This window comes from Drosophila sulfurigaster, chromosome X (genome assembly GCF_023558435.1).
Source record: "Drosophila sulfurigaster albostrigata strain 15112-1811.04 chromosome X, ASM2355843v2, whole genome shotgun sequence".
Taxonomy (NCBI): Eukaryota; Metazoa; Arthropoda; class Insecta; order Diptera; family Drosophilidae; genus Drosophila; species Drosophila sulfurigaster.
In genome coordinates, this window is record NC_084885.1 from 14,360,543 (window position 1) to 14,382,762 (window position 22,220).

Here is a 22,220-nt window from a genome sequence, read left to right on the forward strand (position 1 = left end):
GCTAAATGCGCTAACATGGCACGCGCTAAGCGCAAAACGGAGCGCACTTTACGTAATTTAACAGCGTTGTGAGCGCCAATTTGTTTAGTTTGAATTTAATTAGATAATTAAGCTAGATTAAAAACATAGTAAGTGGCAACGAATCCACAAGCTGTTTTATCTACTCGCTGTATATTATTTGAGATGATTATACGAAATAAGAGCAAATACTTTATTATGCGTTGTTCAGCGCAAGTGAAACAGCTGCTGTTAATGCAAAATGCGCAACTTAGCACGCGCTAAACGCAAAAAAGAGCCCACTTTACGTTTAACAGCGTTGTTAGCGCCAAAGTATATATTTTTGAACTAGTTTAGTAAAAAAAAAATATAGTAAACATATTAAGCTGTTACTACGCTTTTTCCAGCTTCTTAGCTTTCTTAGCCAACTTCTTGAGGTGTTCGCTCTTATCCAGATTGTTCTGGAAGAATGTGGTCTCCTTGCGCGCCTGCGAGACCTCCGTCTGCAAACGTTGCTTGTGCACCGCCTGTTCGTAGTTCATACGCTCGGTGAGATGCACCCACTTGAAGCGTGGCAGATACTTCATGCTCCACAGCGAGTCATAGAACTGCGACTTCTTCCGCGTTGAAATCTGCTTATTGTTGAGCAGCGGCACAATTTGTTTGGCAATGCGTTTCGATTCAAACTCTACCCAGCCCTCGGTGAAATGTATATTGTACTTTTTGCGCTTATTCTTCTTCTTTGCCTTCTCTGGGCCGCCTAAAAAGTAGAGAAATGTTGTTGTTATTATTGCTTGATATGGCACGTGTTGTGTACTCACCTGGTTGCTTTTCAGGCTGCAAATAGATGCGTCCCACTTTGCCGAAGTCACTGAGTATTTCACGCATTCGCGTCACATTCATATGTTTGGGGATATTTGATATATAGATGATGCCCTTTTTCCGTTTCTTTGGCACTGTTGCTGTTGCCGCTTTAGCGGATGCGTTGAAATTGGCCAAGTCCATTTCATCATCGTCGTCGTCGTTATCGTCGTCCTTCTCAGTTTCGTTGTCTTCCTGTGGCTGCTCCACATCGTCCTCGCTTTCCTCAGCATTTTGTGGAGGCGGCGGCAGCGATTTTGTTTTCTTCTTCATATTTGTTTTTAACACAAAACGTGCGAACAGTGTGACCGTACTAGGCGCCCATCAAAATAACTTATTGCCCGCACAACTCATTAGACACTGCTAACTAACCTACTACATTTACATTATGTGCAGCCACTTAGTAAACGTTAAATATCGATAACGGTTGACCAGGGCTGACTTATTTTGCCGCATACAAAACAATTCTTATTGATAAAAGCAAAACAAATGAATTGAGTATGTTTAAATGTTAATAATGTTCAGTTGATTGCCGCCAGCGTAAAATGCCAGTAAGTAATGCCTGCCATGAAAAGTGCATGACTAGTATGCGTTGACTAATGTGCAGTATTTTGTGTGATGATAATGTGTCGTGTTGTGTGATTAATTTGAATTTTACAAAATGTAACTTCTGTTTTTGTCTTTTGTTTTGTGTCTGGTTTGTAGGCTTATCATTCAGAGATCGAGGAATTCCAGCGGAAAGTGGGTAATATGGCCATTTTGCCGCTGCGAACAAAAGTACGGGGGCCAGCGCCCAGTGTGAATACTGATAACGACATCATTGATGACTCACTGAATTATTTCAAAGCGAACGTTTTCTTTCGCACATATGAAGTTAAGGTATGTTTACAACACAAACACACACTCATAAATATTTTATTCCCATGTTCGAATTGTATCTAATCAATGTTTCTATATGCCATTGCAGTCGGAAGTGGATCGTGTTCTTATCTACATAACGCTCTACATAACCGAATGCTTAAAACGCCTCGAGCGTTGTCCCAACAAAGAGCAGGGCAAACAGGATTTATATTCGTTGGCCATAGCGAAATTCTCTTTACCTGGCGACGCTGGTTTTCCCTTGAACGCGGTCTATGCCAAGCCGGATAATGCCGATTTAATGCGTGAATATCTGCTGCAATTGCGACAGGAAACCGGTCTCCGATTGCTGGAGAAGGTCTTTAATACGGACGATGGTAAACCGAATAAATGGTGGATCTGCTTTGCTAAAAAACGCTTCATGGACAAGAGCCTTTCGGGACCGGGAGGAGTCAATTAATAGAATTATGATTAATTGTTTGTTAGTCAATAAATTATACTCTTAGATAAAAACTCCAGTTTTATTTCAAAGATCGATATATCGATAAAAATATGAATATGTTGTTGAAACGCGCGACATGCGGTCGTATATATGGACTAAGTATCGATTAAAAAGGGATATCGATTAGCGATTAATAACGACAATTTGTTTTCAGCCCTGCGACAGTGCTGTAAAACGAGCTGCACTCTAACGCAAAGTTTTCTCGTTCGCTGGCGCCAAATTTAAATTGCAAATGAAAACAAAATGTTTGACGATTTGTAATCATTTATTAAAATAATAGATTTTTGTTGTTTTTATATATTGGTTGTAGTTTCGTTTGTTTTGCTTGAAAACCAATTTAACAGTTGATAATTAAACACTAATGCCACATACAAAAAAATATAGAAAAGCACGGCAGCAGATTACAACTTAAAATTAATAACAAAAAAAAATAATATTTATACATAGATATATCGAAGGGCGAAAAAATTAATCTTAAAATACGAGGACCATATATGTATAACGTTACAAGATATTCACATGATTATATCATATTTACAATATACAATATTTGGCAAGCAGAGGAACGAACGATGATTGATGGTTTCCTTCAATCACACAAACTTATTGATAATCTCAACAATGCTCTGATACGTGCCTGTCACAATACCCAGCAGGGCAATGATCAATATGGCGATATTCTTCAAATAGACAAGGGTGCCCAGACCCTTTGGCTCCTGGGCCCGTATAACGAAATCGATCAGCACTGGTATCACAAATGCCAGCGATGTGGAGCACAAGGCGCCAATCAGTGAGATGAATAAGCTCAGCTCAGGGACCACCAAAGCAACACCAACTGCAAGAATATGAAATGCTCATTAGCATATGTGATATAAATAAAGAGGTAACAAGTTACTTACAGGTCAGCATGACCATGAAGAACCGCAAGATCACCTGGATGGTGATGGGATTCTTTTGGGCGCAGTTGTAGCTGCGCTTGAATGGCGGCCACAGGATCTTCATCATCACAAAGAACTGAATGGGATAGCCAAAGAAGACGCCCAAAGCGGCCACGATTTTCACCACCTGAGACATGCTGCACAACAAAATGAAAAAAATTAAAAAAAAATAGTATTAAAATACTAGTATGGTATATAAAAATGGTATATATAAATACAGTATATATAAATACAGTATATATAAATACAGTATAGATTCTAAATAGCTAAACTTAACTTTAAACTACTTTAACTTTAACGAAAAATAAATTAATAAAAATAAAATAAATTTTAGTAAAGTTTATAAATATATAATAAATAAATACAGTATATTGATTCAATATAGCTGAAAATTACTTTAAACCACTCAAGTTGAAGAAGTAAATAAATAAACGTATCGAAAATAAAGCTAATTAAATTTGTTCACATAATATGAATTTTATAATTTTATTTTTTAAATTTTCAATGATTTTCTTTATGAAATAAAAAATATATTTAAATTATAAAATCCTTTTTTCGAAAAACTTCATATTTTTAAAAAAAAAGTTGTTGAGGAATTTTCTATGAAATTGTTATAAAATTTCTATAGATGACATCAAAAATTGAATAACAAAAAAAATTGATATAAAAAAACTACAGATAGGAAATCTTGATTTTAAAACTTTTTGATCTTCAAAAAACAATCTCTCTTAAGATAAGATCTTAAAATTTGCATTTTATGATTACAAAATCTTATTTAGTGATTTTTAGATTGAAAAATTCTTAAATCAAGATTTCGTTCTTCATCCGTTCTTTATATTTACATATAAATAGTCTAATACTACGACTACTAATTAAATAAAATCGCTATTTTCAATTTTAGTTTGTAAATTTTAGAATGATTTATCTTTCGATTGATAATAAATTTAAAAAATTAAATTTCGTCATTTATCTGATTCGATTTGGTTAGAGAAAAGTAATATAAAGTTTATATATACGTATTTATAATGTTTACACTCACACTTCCTCAACCTCCAGATTGAGCGTGATGCTGCCAGCAACGTCATCGCCCCAACGCATATAGCTAACGAATCCGGTGAAAATGAAGAGAGCGGTGATCAAAACCATAGTCACATTGAGGACACCAAAACGATGCGTGAACTTCTCTGGATCACGCATCGAATTGCGGAGAGGCAACACCAAAGCGATGCCTTCGTATGAGAATAGAGCGGTGCCAAAGAAGAGCGACAATTGGGTGCCGCCGGTGAAGAGATTGCGTTCGGTTATCGATGGCATCGGACCCTCGGAGAAGGCGATGGTCAATGTGGCAATGAGGCCAAAGAGCAGCGCAAAGTTCGCCATCATCGAGACGGGCGAGATGTACTTGAGATTGGTCATCAGCGATGGGATCATGGCGGGCAGCAGTGTTATCAGCATCACCATGGACATGCTGATGTCGACGCCATTTTGTTGCAGGACCTGTGCCAAAGGAAAGCCAAAATTAGTGTTGGAAAACGCAGAATGATTTCAAAGAGTTAGACAATATAAAAATATAATGAGGAATTTCATATTAAGGAGTTTAGTTTAGTGACTTGGAAAATATATTTTTTTAAATTTATGGTTCATAATTAAAATAATCAAATGATTTGAATTAAAATATTGATTGATAGAAAGCATTTAAATTTAAATTGAGTCTCTTAGAAATAGACAAATAAAAAAAATGAAGAATTTTAGGTTGAAAACAAAAATAGGTTTATAAAATGTTATTTAGTTTAGTGGCTTAGGAAATACATTTTTTTACTTTATAGATCAAAAATTAAAAAAAAATATTTTCTAAGTGAGCAAAATGATTTAAAGTGATTTAATTTGAATTCACGAATTGATTGATGGAAAGTACTTAAATTTAAATTAAGGCTTGTACCATTCAATAAATATAAAATAAATAATAGAGAATTTTACTCTAAAACGAAAATAGGTTTAAAAAATGCCATTTATCTTTGTGAACTATAAATTAAAATGAAATATTTTCTAAGTGAAAAATGGGTTATTAAAAGGCTATTTATCATAGTGACTTAGAAAATGTGCTTTAGAATTTTGGAACCATAAATTTATGAACTAAAAATGAAAAAAATAACGTATTATTAACTTATTTTTGAAGGTTAATTTTAAGTAGATTTAATTAGACAATTACAAAATAAATATATAATAGGCAATTTGAAATTGATAAATTTAAGTGTATTAAAATTTAAAAAAAATGAAATTCGAATTCATGTTATAAGATTACAAAATAAATAATTAATAGGCAATTTGAGTTCATAATTAATTAAAGTGGCATGCAGACTTGGACAAACTTGAAACTTTTCAAGATTATATATTTTTTTGTTAACTCCACTCACCTGGTAAAGATTCTCGGTGATGAACACGAAATAGATGGCACAGAAACCGAACTGGGTGACACAGAGAAACATCTCGACGATGAGTTTCATGGCACGCGACATGCAGCGCAAAGGTCGCGGTCCGTACTCAAAGCACTTCTCGACCGTATCCGGATAATCGTAGAAGGTGGCGCCGGGCGTCTTTGAGACAGCGACAAGGGAACCCTTGATGAGCAGACGTTCGCAGTGGACACACATGACGGCGATGACGGGCAGAAGGAGCGTGGAGCCAAGGAGTCCGCCATTTTTAAAACAATCGCCCATGGCAAAGAGTCCGGCTCCAACGCTGCCTTTGAACAGATGCACGGATGCCTCAAGCACAGAGGTTGCATGTCTGCGCTTTGTGCCACCTTCTTCCACATCGCCAGCTGCAGCTGCTGCTTGCTTCTCCGATTGCTGTGGTTGCTCCAGCTGCTGCTGTTGCTGCTGCTGCTGTTGCGATTGCTGCAGCTGCTGCTCTTTGGGATTGGTTATGTTTAATACACGGCCCATTTCGCCAGCTTCGATGGCTTTTTGCTGGTTACGTTGTTGCGTCTGCGACGAAATTTGGGAAAAAATTTTACAAATTAAGAAAAAAACAAAAAAAAAACAATAAATTGCATTTTATGCAGCCAAGAAATTGTAACTAAAATGCGAAAGTCAAAGCGAAGTCAAAGCCAAGCAAAAGCAGCGCAAAGTTTGCGGTGCCTTCGATTAGCGGTTATTTAAGGAGAGAGAGAGAGAGAGGGAGAGAGAGGAGAGAGAGAGAGAGGACAGAAGTTAGCTTAACCCTAGTTAGCCGTTTACATACACAAACACAAATTTTGCAATTAATTACTTTCTATAATAAGAACGAGAATTATTTCATTTCTAAGCAATTCTCCAATTTGAAGCTGCCTTTTTTTTAGTTTTTTTTATTTCGAGTTTAATTGTTCGTCAAAAACAGGTACTATATGACGTTATATAGTATATGATTGCGACTTGGTTTAACCCACATCGAACAACTGTACGAAATCTTGACTAATAATATTCAAAAAATGTTTCTTTTTGTGTTTTGTGTTTTTGTTCCGCATGCATTTCAGGAATACATTAATTTGCTCAATAATTTGCAAGTTTAATAGTCTCTTTTGTTCAATTTTATTAATTCGTTTTATAATATTATTTTCCCCGTGTTATTATTATTATTAATGTTTATTTTTTTAATTTGATTTTTTTAATTTTTTAATGAATAATTTGCAAGTTTGCCTTTGACTTTTTTCAATTTAATTAATTGTTTATACATTAATGTTTTGCTATTATTTTTCGGTTATTTTTATAATGTTCATGTTTGTGTTTTTTGATCTTTCGATTATCATATTTTTTTTTCATGCAAACATTTTTTTCCCATTCCGACTCTTTTACTACATTACTTTACTTCTTCACTCACATTAAGAGTCAATTATTATTTCTATATGATTTGTTGGTCTTCATAAATCTTTTCTTTTTATCAGCTTTGATTAATGTGGGAATTGCGCAAAAGTTTTGGTTAAACTATTAATTTCTATATTATATTATATGCACATTATTTTTTTTTGTGTTATTTTTTAATTGCCTTATGACGTTTCTTTCCACAGAATGTTGCGTTTCATTGCCCCATCTGTGTGTGGTGTTAATTGATATACTACAAGCAGATAATTATTAAAAGCTTGTCGCAAATCAATGGAGAGCACTGAACACATTGCTAAAGTCCATCTGCAGATAGCAGATAGCAGATATACAAGCATTCTATAGATAAAGATAAGCTTTATCTGTAGAAAATCACAACGGTAGCACATTCCAAACAAAAAAAAAAGTAAAGCAAAAAAATCTGATATTGAAAATAAATATACACCTCTTTTTATTGTTCACTTTGTGCGACGAACAAATAAGGAAACTTCGCGCTTTGATTTTGTATTTCGTTTTTCAAAAACGTTTTTGCGAAAATGTTGCGCGTGCGTTGAGCGTTGAGCGTTTTGAAAGAGCGTGTTGACGCGTCAAGAACTCAAACCAGACTCAATTCTCCGTATTCGAATTGGCCAAGAGCAGCGAGCGACGGCAACGGCGACAGCGTCACTGTTGTGTGTGTGTGTGTGTGTGTGTGTGTGAGTGACTGTGTGTGTGTGTGTGTGACTGTGTGTGTGTGTGTGTAAGTGAACTTGCTGCAGTCGAGTGTACTCGACTAGCAAATACGCTGCACTTCGTTAATACCTTAAGCGATCGTTCAGAAAATTTCACTTTTTCCCTATGTTGTTATAGTACCCTTTTTTCTTTAATATTTAATAAAGAAATGAAAATTGAAGAAAATATATATATATATACATATATGCATATTGACACTAAATATAGTTTTTATTACTATTATGTTCAATATCTATATTTCAAGCTATCAATATTATCTTTCCAATATTTATAACATTTTTTAAAAAGTAATTCCTTGACACCTTTTAAATACATATTTATAATTGAAGAATTTTTTTAATAGAAAAAATATATATATGTACATATGTATATATACTTACATAAATGTATAAAACATTTTTTGAGTAAAGATATTTATTTTATATATTTTAAAGATAAATCTTGATGAGCACATTAATTTAAGCGAACAATTCTTTTAGAATAATTTTTCTGTTTTAAGATAATTACAAACATTCATGAATTCGTACGCAACCCAAAAAATCAATTTATATATTTTTATAGGAAAACAGAAAACGATCTTAAAATCATTCTAAGCTTTAAATAAAGTGCTAATCCAGAACTATAAAAATAACCTTAACTTTTTTTTTTAATTTGGTTCAGTTCACGATACAAATTTTGCCCGATAATTTACCTACATATATATGGATTTTTAAACTCTATATATTCAATTTAATTTTACTATTTTTAAAATCTTTAATTTAAGCTATAGGCATTGTAAATATTTAAAAAAATACAAATATAGAAAACTATATAACTAATTTTTGTAGTATTATTTATTTGAATATATGATATCAATATGAACTCTTTGACATATGTTACTCTATTTACATGCTTTACTATTATCTTTATATTTAAATATTTATTTATATTTATAGTTCAATTAGTTCGTTTCATACCCAACAGCATATTTGACAGGGTATTTAGCTGCATACCTTGCATTTGCAATTTCTTTCTACCTCTCACACTCGCTTCGTTTGAGCTCTCGCTCTTTCTTTCTCACACAGATTTGAAGTTTATGTTTCCTTATGTATTTCTTCTAATCGTTGTTGTTCTTTTTGTTACTGTTGCTGTTTAGAATGCACTTTGCAAATTTTTAGCTTTTAATTGCTCATTGCTCTGATTGCTTTGTGAAGTAGCTGTGAAGCAGTTGTTGAGGCAGCGACTTAAAGGCTTCTTATCAATACACGATTTTGGTTAATTTGTTGTGACTCTTATCGCTTTGACTAGTTTTGGACATTCAGCATGATTTCGGACAAACAGAGATAAACAGTTAAGTTTGCTACTTAAAATGCAATTAAAACGAATTCCGGAAAAGTTCAGACTTGAAAATAAATTGGAAAAATCTTGTTAATGGTTTTCAAAGTGCAAACAAAACAATAAATCGTAAGTTAAAATTAGTTTATTGACAAACAAAATACGCATTACAGAAAAAATGTTACGAAGCAACCAGTGAACAACAACAACAACAACAACAACAACTGCAGACGTAACAATCTGTTGAGCATCTCCGATCGTGTTATGTCAGGAACGAAAATGAACTGGGGGAATACTTTACGTAAGAGGAAGGAAGTGGTTCAATAACCAGAGCGAGGGTATGCAAATGCAAAATTGAAATAGAATAAAATAGAAAATATCAGGCGAAGGTGCGCACGTCGCAAGTTCAAGGAATCATTGTCGTGTACAATGCGGCGTATGAGCAATTTATGCACGTGCCTATCGACCGACAATACACAAACAAAAACAAAAACGAAAACGAAGCGAAGCGGGGAACTTCGATTATGGCTATGACAATAAACAAAAAAATTCAAATTCTTTGCCGAGCATGAATTTTAAAGCGCAACAAGTTCGTGATGGCAAATACACCTGCCACGCCCCCTTCTTCTTCTTCTTCTGCTTGGCGCACTGCATGGAAATTTACAGCTCTGATTGATTGTTGTTGTTGTTGCTGTTGCTGTTGCTATTTGCGTGTAGCGCCAGTTAAATGAAAATTGCATAGAATTCATAACTCTTTCATACAGCGCTCATTGACAAACAATCAATGATCATTCGTTCGTTCATTCGTTCATTCGATCGTTCCATCGATCGATCGATGTTTACGGAATTGCACAATTGGATTATATAAGTCACTGGCCAAATGCTTAACGGAAGCGCCATCAATCTAACCGTGCAACAAACTCAGATCGCAATCGCATCTTCAGCTCGAAAGTATAACAAAATATTTTATTAAAAAAAAGGTATGATATTTTTTAAAGTAAAGATAAATGTATTTTCTTTCCCATTAAAACGAGCTTAAAATAAAATTTTGTAATATTATAATACTTTTAACTTCAAAGTTTTAAATTAAAATAAAAGCGGGCTTGTGAACTTTTTTAATAAAACTCATTAAAAGTATTTAGAATACATTTTCCAATAGGTTCTTATCTTTTTAAATACAAATTCATTAAAAAGACTTCGTACTGGTTTAATTTAAATAAAACATTCTTTAATTCTATTAATATGATCTTTGAATATTCGGAAAATTTCAGAATTATTTATCAATAAATCAAAAATTTATTTGACAAAATAATGTCGAAGATCTTAATACAGGAAAAGCAGCAATTACTACAGTAAAACTAACAAATAAATCTATCTCCAGTATAAGTTATACTACAATTTTTTACAGGGTATCTTGCCGTGATCAATTGCTCTTGTTCTTTGTCTGCTTTTAAGCAAGTTTTCTTTTTTGAAGGACGCTACGCGATCAATGGCAAAACAATTTCGATTAGATTGATTTCGCTCGTATTAGATTAATTTGTGAGGCTAACACACAGCTACAGCCGTAATCAATTGGCCCATTGCACTATACTATACATACTTGTATATCATAGTATTTGCCATAAAGCATGGAATTCCGGGAGCATTCCAATTAAGTGGTTTAGCTATCGTTTCAATTGATCGCTTGATTTCCATCTGCTTCCTTTGGCCATACGAAATTCGCCGAACGATAGCGAAATCGTTTTAATCGAATCAATAGATTACGCATTAAATCTGATAATGATAATGTTACCACCTCCCCAAAAAAAAATAATGTTGTTATTTGCAAGTGTTCTTGAAATTTTCCTACTTGACATAAATTATAAGTGTATCTTGATTGGGGAGTAGTCATATTTTTGTTTTTGGATTGAAGGCTTGTTGATGATTAAAATATAATATATTACAGACATATATTTGTCTATATTTTAATGATAAGAGAATTATTTTTTAGATCTACACACACAAAAAATAGCTTCAAATTTAGTTTATGTTGTACCAAACCTAATTAAATTGTTGATTTGATTGTTTGTATTATTTTGTTCAGGTTTCTAACGAAATTTAGTGTATTTGTAGTATATACTTATTCTTAAAAATATATTTTAATAAGCGTTCACAGAGAAAAAAACAATCTAAATCTAAAAAGTAGATTGTAAATCTTGATTTAAAAATTTTCTATCGTAAAAAAATTTTGAAATAAGATTTTTAGGTTGAAAAAACGTTAAATCAACATTTCTATGCCAAATTTGCAAAGCAATTTATTTTAAAATTAAAATTTTGCTTCAACAGTGTTTTATTCTAGATTGAAAAAAGATTCCAAATCCTAATTTAAGAACTTTTTCGTCATGAAAAAAATCTTGAATCCTATTTTATTTTAACGAATCTATGTAAATTTTTGAACGCTTGATCTTAATTTAAGATTTTTTCTTCTTGGTTCAATTTGGAGACTTTTCCATTCTTAAATCACGATTCTAATCTTGACTCTCGAGATTGGCAATCTAGAATTTTCGTAGAATTAAATTTTGGCATCATATGATCTAGGTTCAAAATTCTATTCTTGATTTTAGCAGGTTTATTTTTCTGTGTCTAAATAAATAATAAAATAAAATGAAAATTCCCACAAATAAATTAAAGAACTCTTTACGCTTGTTAGGCGTCAAATGATGTCTTCATAATTTATTTACACTTACAATTTATAAAAAAAAACACTTAGTCGAGAAGTCTGATTTTAAGGCAAATTACAACTAATAAATCATTCTCATAGATATAATATTTAAAGGGAAATTCGAAATTTGGACAAACACGATCAATGCGTTTCCTCCATGCCAAAGTGCTTGACAATCTCCTTGAGGCTCTCATAGGAGCCGGTGAAGAAACCGAGCAATGCCAGCACCAAGATGATTAGATTCTTCACACAAATCCAAACTCCGGGTCCCTTATTGGGTTCACTGCGTGCGATCAGCTCGATGACGGGCGGAAAGACCAAAGCCAAGGCCGTCGAACACAAGGCGCCAATCAGCGAGATGAAGAGACCCAAGGCAGGCACAAGTTCCGCAATCGCCACTGTCATTAGTTAATTGGTTTGGCTTTAGCTGTTCCCTGTTTAAGTATTTCCATCTTTGCTACTTACGCGTGACAATGACGAGCAGAGTGCGAAAGATGAGTTCGCCGCACAGCGAACGTCCCTCGAGGTTACACATCTGCTTGGTGGCTGGCCACATGACCTGGACGGCGACAAAGAACTGCAGCGGATAACCGAGAAGTACGCCCATCGAGACCATCAGTTTAACGCACTGTGCCAGACTGTCATGAGATAAGTAATAGTAGGTTCAGCCTCCCGAAAAATGTGAAAGAAAAGTGCAAGTCTCACATGGTATCGCCCAGATTGAGGGTTAGACTGCCGCCAACGTGTTCGCCCCATTTCATATAGCCAACGGAGCCGGCGAACATGAACATGACAGAGACGAGAAACATGCCCACATTGAGTACACCGAGCGTGCTCTCAAACTGGCGAGGCTTGCGCATGGCATTCTTCAGGGGCATCACCAACGCAATGCCCTCGAAGGCAAAGATGGCGGTGCCAAAGAAGAGCGCCAGCTGTGAACCATTCGTCCAGTAGGCGCGTTCCCCCACCTCCGGCAGTCCATCCTTCAGAGCATAATACAGCGTGATCGCCAGGCCAACAATCATGCAAACATTGGCGAACAGCGACACGGGCGTCAGCCACTTGAGGTTCGTGATCAGCGAACTGAGGAGCACGGGTATGAAAGCCAGCAGCATCACCAGATGCACATCCATTTGTATGTCATAAGCTTGGAGAATCTTTACGAGGGTGAAATTGTAGTTGAAGTTGCCGTTTAAATTGAAGTTGCGGTTGATGTTGCAGTTAAAGTTGTGGTTGAAGTTACGGTTGAGGTTGAAAGTGCGATTGATGTTGCAGTTGAAGTTTAAGTGAAAGTTGCAGTTGAAGTTGTGGTTGATGTTGCGGTTGAAGTTGCGGTTCAAGTTGTTGTTGAAGTTGCAGTTGAAGTTGTGGTTGAAGTTGAGGTTGAAGTTGAAGTTGCGGTTGAAGTTGCGGTTCAAGTTGTTGTTGAAGTTGTGGTTGCAGTTGCAATTAAAATTGTGGTTGCAGTTAAAGTTGTGGTAAAAGTTAAAGTTGTTATTGGATTTTGTGTTAAAGTTGAGGTCAAAGTTGTGGTTGCAGTTGAATTTGTAATTGAAGTTCAAGTTAAAGTCAAAATTAAGCTAGTAAAGTTGCGATGTTTGCGGTGTACCCAACTCACCTGTTTCACATTCGTGCTGATGAACACAAAGTAGATGCAACAGAAGCCCAGCTGTGTCACACAGATGAATACATCCACCAGCCGACCCATTGTATGAGACCAACCCCTCAGCTTGATGGGACCATTCTCGAAGCATTGCTTCACTGTGATCGCATAATCGGCGCAAACGGTATCGCCACGCAAATCGCGCATCTTCTTCGAGCAGGCGATCAGCACATGCTGACAGTGGATGCAGATGATGGCAATCAGCACGGTGAGCAGCGGGGCAACAATGAGGCCGCCATTCTTGAAGGCATCTCCCATGGCAAAGAGGCCGGGTCCAATGTTGCCCTTGAACAGATGTACAATGGTCTCCAGGTAGCTGCAGTTGTTCATAAATCAGCATTATCAAAGTTGAGTGGGGTGGATGAAGGAGGAAGGTTCGTAAGCTGGGAAGCTGGGAGTTATCCGGAAGGTGGCGTTATTAGCAAATCATGCAAAAGCATTAGGTAGTCTTTTTTTTTTGTGTGTGGTTGGGATTGAGGTTCAGGTTGTGGAGGTAACATTTTGTGAAATAAATTCCGGAAATTGTTTTTGCAGGTTAATAATGTTTGTGTTAGTTGTGTCCCAAGTTAGAAAAGCCCTTAGTTAATAAAGTCTTAGAATCCTAAGGTTTTGATTGCAAAAGTCTTCATTTTAACAGTTTTAAAAGCGTTAAATATTCTTCATCCATTGCTGTCGTCCAATAGTATGTTAATTTATAGTTCATTAGGGATTAACTTGAAAAGGGTTTTTGTAGTTTGTTTCTCTTTTTGTAGCTTTTATTTGGGATAGTTGTTAGGATAGTTTTAGAGGGATAAGGCACTGAAATCCTTTTCTTCCGAAGCAGCAAATTTAAAAAATTCTATTAGTAAAGAGGTGTAAACGATTGTAGTTTTTATTTAGGTAGACGGTAGGTTGAAGTCCTTTGTTCCAATGCAAAAATTCCGTTAGTCAACAGGTGTAAATATTTGTAGCTTTATAGGAAGGTATTAAGGATAGTTGTGATGGGATAAGGTACTGAAGTTCCTTGTTTTAGCGTTAATACATTAAAGTAGGTTAGTTTAAGTTTGATCATCCATTGAAGCCTTAAGAAATTCCATTAGTAAATAGGTTAACTTTTAGAGGGTTTTCAGGGATCCAGGTTTTAGAAGTATTTTTTTTTTTTTTTAGTTATTTTGTGGGCTGTTGGTTAGGATAGCAGGATAGCAGGAAAAGGTACTGAAGTCCTTTTTTGATTAGTAAGCAGGTGCAAATGTTTGCAGTTTCTTATAAGTTAATTTTATAGGGAGGTGCTTAGGATAGTTGTGGTTGGGTTAAGGTACGGAAGTCCTTTGCTTAACGTAAGTAAATTAAAGTAGATAGCTTCGATGGCGTGTAAATTAGCGTGAGGAAAATAATATCGGGAAATTTGTTAATGCTAAGTATAGAGTCTTAAAGTGTTAAGGTCCGAAAGTCCATATCCTAATTAGTTACAATAACTTGGCAATTTGTAAATTAAAGTTGGCAGGAATTGTTAGTGAGGAATTAATTTTCGTTTTGTTCATCGTCCTTAGATAATTCCAATTGAAACAAGCAAGCAATTAATTGGGAATCGGAATTGGGATTTGTTGAGGATAGGTTAGTTTGGCTTTTTGTGTGGTTAGTGATCGGTGATCGGTTTTCCATTAGCCATACCTTGTGGGTGGATGCGTCTCATCTTCAGCGGGTTGCTTTCCATTCGCAACAGCGACTGTTGTTCCATTTGTTTCCGTCGCCGGATTCGTTGTCGTCGTCTCTGGACTGCTTTTATTTTGGTCTGTTGCCTGTGGAATGCTTGGCGCCTTTTTTTTTCAGAGTAACGGGGAGGGAAAGAGATAAAGAGAAAGAGAGAGAGAGAGAGACAAAAGCAATGCTATAGATCTCAGTTTCTTAAATGTTTCACGCAGGCGAATTCGGCAAAACTGTTTGTTCAATTGACTGCGACACTGATGACTTTCAATTGCCTTATTTTGGGCAAATAATTCCGGTTTCGAAAGGCATTTTTTAATTGGCTCATTTAAGGCATTTCAATCGACGCTCGGGTTGCGAAAGAACGCTTTTGAATTTCCTATTAACAGCTACAGCACTTATGCAAGTAGGAACTATAATTATTTGCAAATTAATTTCATTAAATCTAATTTAAATATTTAGTTGTTATTGTGATTCCCCTGGCGGCAGTATTTGCCCTCTAAACATCACGACACGGGGAATCACGTCTAGATGATTGAAATGCAGTGAAGCTTATCCAATTTTGTATTATGAGAATCTATATAGTACGATAAGTACTCAAAGTTCTACACAATTTATGATGCTTGGGCAATGATTTATGATTTTAATAGAGGCGTGCTGCTTATCGTAAACAAGGTAATGGCAGAGAAACCCAATTTCAGTGACTTCATAAAAACCAATGCCGATTATTGGGGCACTAATTAATTTAACGCACTTTGTCATCGTCTGAGTATTTAGAGATCAGCTAACAAACTAACAAAAAAAAAACATCATTGAGATTTAAATAAAACGAAACATAAAAAAAAAAACAAGTAAGAAAGCAACAGTCGAGTGTGCTCGACTGTGAAATACCCGGTAAACATTTTCATTAAAAGCAAAAGAGTGTGGTATTAATTTTAAAATATACCAAATTAATATACCCCAAAAACACAAAAAATGTACCAAAGGCTATATTTGGTATATATGTATTTTGCATTTAAAATATACCATATAGTGTAAAATATACCAGATTGGATCTCTATTTCTTAGTTATTGTCATAAAGAATATGTTTATTTTTTTTACGACTCTGGCTTCAAAATTACGCTTTTTATTCTATGTTTGTTGAATTATGCGGGCGCAAGTGGGCGTGGCAAAAACTTTAAACAAACTAGATCTGCGTAGAAACATGACAAGTGATGTAGAAAAAAAATTATATCTCTATTTCTTAAAGTCTCTAAAATCTAGGTGCTCGAATGGACGGACAGACAGACAGATGAACATGGCTATATCGTTTGATCAAGAATATATACTATATACTTTATGGGGACGGAGATGCCTCCTTCTGTCTGCTACATTTCGAGCCGGCAGAAAGTTATAATACCCTTCTACCCTATGGATAACAGGTATGAAAAGATTATATGAGCTGCATGCAAATGTATCTCGCAGATACTTTCCGCCTGCCCGTCTAGCTGACAGCGCATGTTATTATGCTGATAATGACGATATCAAAAAACATGACTCGAGTTAGTTCATAAAGCATTGACAACACTTTTAAATTATGTGTACAAAACGTGATACTAATTTTTGAAGTTTTATTAAGGCAAACTATTTACGGTTGCAATATTTTAATATACTTGTTTTTTTAGTGAGTATTTGATATTTATTCGAGTATTTATGTTATATTTCTACTATATTTTATATTTATTTTAAATGTGGATCATAGAACAGTTTCTTTTTAAGTGTAGTTTAAGAAACTTTTCATTCATTAAAAAGTATCTGCATTGCATTGCAATCTTAACAAAAACCTTCAAATGTTGTTTATGAATGAAATGAAAATTTTGTCACTGCTCAAATTCATTAATAAAATCAGTTGGCAACTACCGATAATTGTGCATTATTTATGCAGCGGAAATTGTTGATGATGTATAAACATATTTCTTGTTGTGAAGTTTTCGAGTAGAACGTGACGTTCATTAATAAATTAAGAGTATTATAAGCGAATTATTGGACACATACAAGATAACCGTACAACGTGTCGTATAATTGATGAGGATCATTGAAGAGGGCAGTGGGGGGGCGTCGATAATGTGACGCCATACGACACGATACGCTCAAGTGGCTGTAACAGCTGGTGGAAGGGGCGTGTCCAGAAGTAGGAGGCGGAGAGGGCGCCAGCTAGAGAACTAGGTCTCGGAGCTCAGTGACATTTTATAAGCACCTTGTGTAAATCTAGACAACACTTTCCGTGACGCTTATCGGCAGCTACTAAAAAAGCACTTAAAACAAACGCTGGGCATATATTTTGCGAATTCATTGTTGCTGTTGTTGTTGCTGTTATTCCGTTTGCTGTTTTTCTCTCGCATCCAAACACAGCCAACAACTATGCTAAAGGAAAAATACCCTGTGATAAGCTGCATGCCAAGAACTAAGTGAGTATATTTCCTACACACGATCACTCGGAAATTCTTCCCACGCAAATTGTTTATATGCCCTGCGGAGAGGGAGAGGGGGGGAGTGGGGAGGAAGCAACCACCCTACTACACATCATCATCATAAATGCTGTGATATATAGTATATAGTATAGTGCTTGACTCGAGCGTGCGCGCATATTCTTCAGGCCATTCAGACTTATTCAAGTCAATTCAAAATGTCTTTGAGTGGAAATTTTCCATGCACGTCAAGGTTTTCTGCTTGGCCATTGTCAACGGAGCGGGGAGGGGAAGAATGGAATCTGTGACGACGACGACGACGACGGAGTTCAATGTTCCCCCCCATGTTTGTTATCATAAATTGAGCCGGAAAAGTACGAGACAAACTTCAACTGCAGATCATCGATATGATTTATCATTATTATTCAATTCACTGCAAAGTATAAAGTGCAAAGCCAAAGAGCAGCTGCAGACCTCAGACCTCAGAGCTTCAGATCATCGATATAGTTTTCTTTCTGATTTGTCGGATTTAATAAACACTTTAATCTTGATAAGGATTATGAATGGAAAACAAAAAGCAATTCATTCTCATAATATCTAATTTTCCGATAGGATTAAATTGTTTATTTTTAAAACAATTGTTATAAATACGAGCATGATTGCACATAAATTTATTCTAATCTAATGCGTTAATGCGTCAAATTTGTATTATCTAGAATTTCTGCTAATTTCTATAGGTAATATTTTATCTTTGCCTTGTGGCAATAATATTTACCAACTGTCTACAATATTAGCGATATGATTTCGCGTGGCATTTGAAGCAAGATAGTGAATTTTTTAATTTAATATACGAATTAAATTGACGTTTCTTGCGGTAATTATATGTTTTTTAGTTATCTGACAACTTTTGACTGCACAATTAGTTCGAAAATCAAGTTGCAAAACCGCTTTCGAGCAATTATTAATTGCGACACACTTTCAATATGCAATCACCTGAGATTTTAATCTTCATTTAATGCGCTTTTTATGAAATCAATTAAATATGAAAGTTAATTTATGAAAATTCATTTTAATTCATAAATTGACGACGTAAGTCATCAAATTTTTGAAAATATATTTAATTATTTATTATATAATACTATAATTGTAATTAATCTTAAAGAATTAAACTTGAATTGTAATTAATCTTTAAATTTAAATGTATCTTAAGAATGCACTTTGTACCTAACCTGAATAAAAGGAATTTTTTCTAAATCAATTAAATTGAATATGCATAAATCTGCCACACGTAAACTATACAGTTACATTTGAGATACGAACAAATATTTCACATAATCAAAGATGTCTTTTACACCTAAATAAAATTAATTTTGTCCCACTCAAAGAAAAAAAATAAGCTTTCAATCGTTGAGGATGGAAGTCAACAAAAATCTGTTATACATTAAATGTTGATAACTTTTAATATTATTTATAATTAATCTTGCAGACACAAATTTCAAATTTACTTTAAATAAAAAATCTTTTATAAATTTATTTGTAAATCTTGCATTGAGATACGAACGAATACATTTAAAATTGAAATGTACCTCAAGGATGCTCTTTGTATCTAAATTAATTTTGTGCCACCAAAATAAAATGAAATAAAATAGGCCCTCAATTATTTTATATGAAAGTCAACACAACTCTGTCAGGTTTTAAATGTTGCTAACTCAGACGATATTTTGTATTTCACACTTTCTTAAATTCTGACCAAAATATTAAATGAATTTTTCCCCATCTACCTTAAATAAAATCAGCTCTCAATTATCAACATGAATATGTCAAACTTTAAATGTTGCTAACCTCTAAAGTTATTTGTAAATCTTGCATGTGAGAAACGAACAAATATTGAAAATTTATATGTATCTTTAAGGTGCATTTGTACCCATAAAAATTAAAAAATTCCCATCTAAATTAAACCAGATTTACTCTCAATCATTAGAGAAGACAAATCTGCTTATAACTAAGTAGATGCGATTCAATTTGCTTTAATTTAATCAAACTTAAAAACGTATTTGGGTGTGTGTGTGTGTGTGTCAGACTCAATCTAGTTGATGGCATTATATCATATTAGATGCAATTCACTTAATGTATCTCAAAGATACAAAAGTAACTAGCCCGACACTCGAGTGATCGACGCCTCTGCTGACATGTGCAACAGCTGAGTTTTATTGAGTGACGCGAAATGTTTGTTGTTGTTTTTGTGTTTAGCTATATTTTTGTTGTTTTTGCTTTATTTAGTTGTCGCTGTCTTTGCACTTGAATTCGTGTGTTTACGTTGGGAAAATGAAAACGAAGTTGCTTTTCAAGCATTCAACGTGAGAATCAAACATAACTGGTTTTTGTCTCAGCCAGAACAGTTATAATACATATAGTTAGTTGTATGTATGTATATGCAGAGTACTTTACGTATTTATGGAAATTTTCCAAACTATATCTAAACGAGTACAAAAATAATGATGAAGGGCGACCACAAATTTTGTGTAAAATGAAAATTTGTAAAACACATTTGATATGTTTTTCTTTTAAGATTTTCGAGTCTCGTTTTTTGTGTGTTTTGTTTTTTTTTGTATTTCATTTGGCACAAACGAGTACGAACACATACATAAAAAAAATAAGCAAACACTCTACACACCTCTGCATCCATGTCGATGTTGTTTTTGTTGCTGTTGTCGCTGTTGTTGTGGCGAGAAGTCGGTCAATGCACGAGACAAAATAAATGGACGCGTAATTTGGTAAATTCTTCTTGGCGGTTTTCTTAATGATTTATTTTTATTGGCGTCTGCATTAAATTGCACGCATTGCTTTTGTTGTTGTTGTTGATCTTGTGCCTCACTCCTTGCTACCAATTGGTGTCATCTATTGTTGTTCTTTCGGATACGGATGCGTTTGGATACGGTTTTCTTTTTATTTCTGTGTTCTGTGTGCCTCGTTCTTATTTGTTGTTTGTGGCTCAGAACGCAGCGTGTGTTAATCGCTTCACGAAATCATCAAGACTGACGCTGTCCGTATTTACAGCCGGCTCTCAATGACGCTGACGTCGCTTTCGCCGTTGGCGTCGCTGTCGCCGCCGCTGCTGCTTCTGCCGTAATCGTGACGACGTACGTAAAAAGTTCTGTGGTCACACAATTTCGGCTCTGTTTGCCATCTCCCTTTACTCTCTCTCTCTCTCTATCCCACTCTCTTTATCTTTCTCTCTTTCTCTTTATGCAGACTCCTCTCCATTTCGGTGACATCCGTGGCTCATTTCGAAAATATTCATGTGTGACGTCGCTCAAGATCATTTTACGTCTCTTTGCCCAACGGAATCGGTTCTAATGTCCCAACCGGTTTTATGTTTTTTATTTTTATACCCGCTACCCATAGGGTAAAAGGGTATTATAACTTTGTGCCGGCAGGAAATGTATGTAACAGGTAGAAGGAGGCATCTCCGACCCTATAAAGTAAAAACATATATTCTTGATCAGCGTCAACAGTTCAGACGATCTAGCCATGACCGTCTGTGTGTCTGTCCGTCCGTCCGTATGAAACACTGGATCTCAGAGACTATAAGAGATAGAGCTCTAATTTTTTTCGACAGCATTTGTTATGTTTGCACGCAGATCAAGTTTGTTTCAAATTTTTGCCACGTTTCCTTCCGCCCCCGCAAATCAAAAAAATCGAATAACAAGCGTAACTTTAGAGCTGCAGCTGCGAATTTTGGTATAGACAATAATAACTATAGTAGTTATGATTCCTAAAAAATTTGCGATCAGATAAAAATTGTCGAAGTTATTAAAGAAATACTTTTGTATGGGCAAAAACATCTACTTACTAGGGCTCTTAGTTGCTTTGGCCGACAATCTGGTCCATTGTGCCGTCTATGGTATATTTTGAATGGTGTACTATATCGATATACCAAACATACCATTTGGTATATTTTTAGTATTTTCGGTATATTTTGAGAAAAATACCGCAAAATACATTTCTGTTATTCAAATTGGGTAGCGGGTATCTCACAGTCGAGCACACTCGACTGTAACTTTCTTACTTGTTTATTTTTTGTTGTTGTTGTTCGTATTTCAATGTGTGTGTGGCAGTCGCCACCCCGCCACATGCCACCCGCCTACTCGACACTGTGGCGCTGTCGCCACAACGAACGTTCCGTGCCGTCCAATTGAGCGGCTGTCCAACAGGTTGTCACTCAGCTGATGCCAAGTTCATCGCATCGCCAGGGCACCGCATCAGCTGCGCACTAAATATGCGGGGTATTGTGGGCTATAAAAACGATACAAGCATAAACAACAGCGAATTTCAATTACTATAGGAAATGTATATGCAAAATTATATATAATTTCTCGAAATTTGTTTATTTCTTCTTCATTTCATACAGATTATAATAGCCACAAAATACATATTGTAAATACATATATATTATATCAGACATAATGAAAAAGTCCTGATACTAAAAAAGAGTCTTATTTGAAAATGTACACAACTAAGTTTAATTCAATATTTTCAAATAAAATAAATGATTGTTTAAAAAAATAGTGTTTTACTTCACACAGAAATAATCAACAGGGAATTTCAATTAGTCAATACTATAGGAAATATATTAAACATTATGAATTATTTATGAATTAAAATT

General features: G+C 35.0%; 4 protein-coding genes across 5 annotated transcripts; 1 reads left to right on the forward strand and 3 right to left on the reverse strand.

The window, feature by feature from the left end:
• Positions 1-306: 306 nt before the first annotated feature.
• LOC133848380 (uncharacterized) lies at positions 307-1,185 on the reverse strand. Its single transcript, XM_062283923.1, has 2 exons — positions 819-1,185; positions 307-757 (listed from the first exon to the last, which is right to left on the reverse strand). The coding sequence occupies exons 1-2, from the start codon at positions 1,129-1,131 to the stop codon at positions 390-392; spliced, it is 681 nt and encodes a 226-aa protein (XP_062139907.1). The 5' UTR covers positions 1,132-1,185; the 3' UTR covers positions 307-389.
• Positions 1,186-1,263: 78 nt separating this feature from the next.
• Positions 1,264-2,652, forward strand: LOC133848382 (actin-related protein 2/3 complex subunit 3). The gene is made up of 3 exons (XM_062283925.1): positions 1,264-1,409; positions 1,564-1,737; positions 1,826-2,652. The coding sequence occupies exons 1-3, from the start codon at positions 1,404-1,406 to the stop codon at positions 2,174-2,176; spliced, it is 531 nt and encodes a 176-aa protein (XP_062139909.1). The 5' UTR covers positions 1,264-1,403; the 3' UTR covers positions 2,177-2,652.
• LOC133848375 (proton-coupled amino acid transporter-like protein CG1139) lies at positions 2,465-20,321 on the reverse strand. 2 transcript variants are annotated; one of them, XM_062283915.1, is made up of 5 exons: positions 20,229-20,321; positions 5,571-6,143; positions 4,196-4,653; positions 3,118-3,293; positions 2,465-3,053 (listed from the first exon to the last, which is right to left on the reverse strand). In XM_062283915.1, exons 1-5 carry the CDS (start codon positions 20,238-20,240, stop codon positions 2,812-2,814), a joined length of 1,461 nt encoding a protein of 486 aa, XP_062139899.1. In that variant the 5' UTR covers positions 20,241-20,321; the 3' UTR covers positions 2,465-2,811. The 2 variants fall into 2 exon arrangements, with proteins under 2 accessions (XP_062139899.1, XP_062139902.1); XM_062283918.1 differs by lacking the exon at positions 20,229-20,321 and adding an exon at positions 7,459-7,626.
• On the reverse strand, positions 11,818-20,357 carry LOC133848378 (proton-coupled amino acid transporter 1). The gene is made up of 6 exons (XM_062283919.1): positions 20,229-20,357; positions 15,074-15,219; positions 13,379-13,739; positions 12,466-12,917; positions 12,226-12,398; positions 11,818-12,158 (listed from the first exon to the last, which is right to left on the reverse strand). The coding sequence occupies exons 1-6, from the start codon at positions 20,238-20,240 to the stop codon at positions 11,902-11,904; spliced, it is 1,401 nt and encodes a 466-aa protein (XP_062139903.1). The 5' UTR covers positions 20,241-20,357; the 3' UTR covers positions 11,818-11,901.
• Between the last annotated feature and the right edge of the window lie 1,863 nt (positions 20,358-22,220).

Coding starts and splice junctions, on each gene's coding strand:
- LOC133848380 (XM_062283923.1), bottom strand. CDS start 1,131: ATGAAGAAGAAAACAAAATCGCTGCCGCCGCCTCCACAAAATGCTGAG. Junction 758..818: donor GCAGCCTGAAAAGCAACCAG/GTGAGTACACAA, acceptor TCTACTTTTTAG/GCGGCCCAGAGAAGGCAAAG.
- LOC133848382 (XM_062283925.1), top strand. Junction 1,738..1,825: donor TTCGCACATATGAAGTTAAG/GTATGTTTACAA, acceptor ATGCCATTGCAG/TCGGAAGTGGATCGTGTTCT.
- LOC133848375 (XM_062283915.1), bottom strand. Junction 4,654..5,570: donor TCACCGAGAATCTTTACCAG/GTGAGTGGAGTT, acceptor CCTTTGGCACAG/GTCCTGCAACAAAATGGCGT. Junction 3,054..3,117: donor CTTCATGGTCATGCTGACCT/GTAAGTAACTTG, acceptor ATATTCTTGCAG/TTGGTGTTGCTTTGGTGGTC.
- LOC133848378 (XM_062283919.1), bottom strand. Junction 12,399..12,465: donor CTCAATCTGGGCGATACCAT/GTGAGACTTGCA, acceptor ATCTCATGACAG/TCTGGCACAGTGCGTTAAAC. Junction 12,159..12,225: donor TCTGCTCGTCATTGTCACGC/GTAAGTAGCAAA, acceptor AACTAATGACAG/TGGCGATTGCGGAACTTGTG.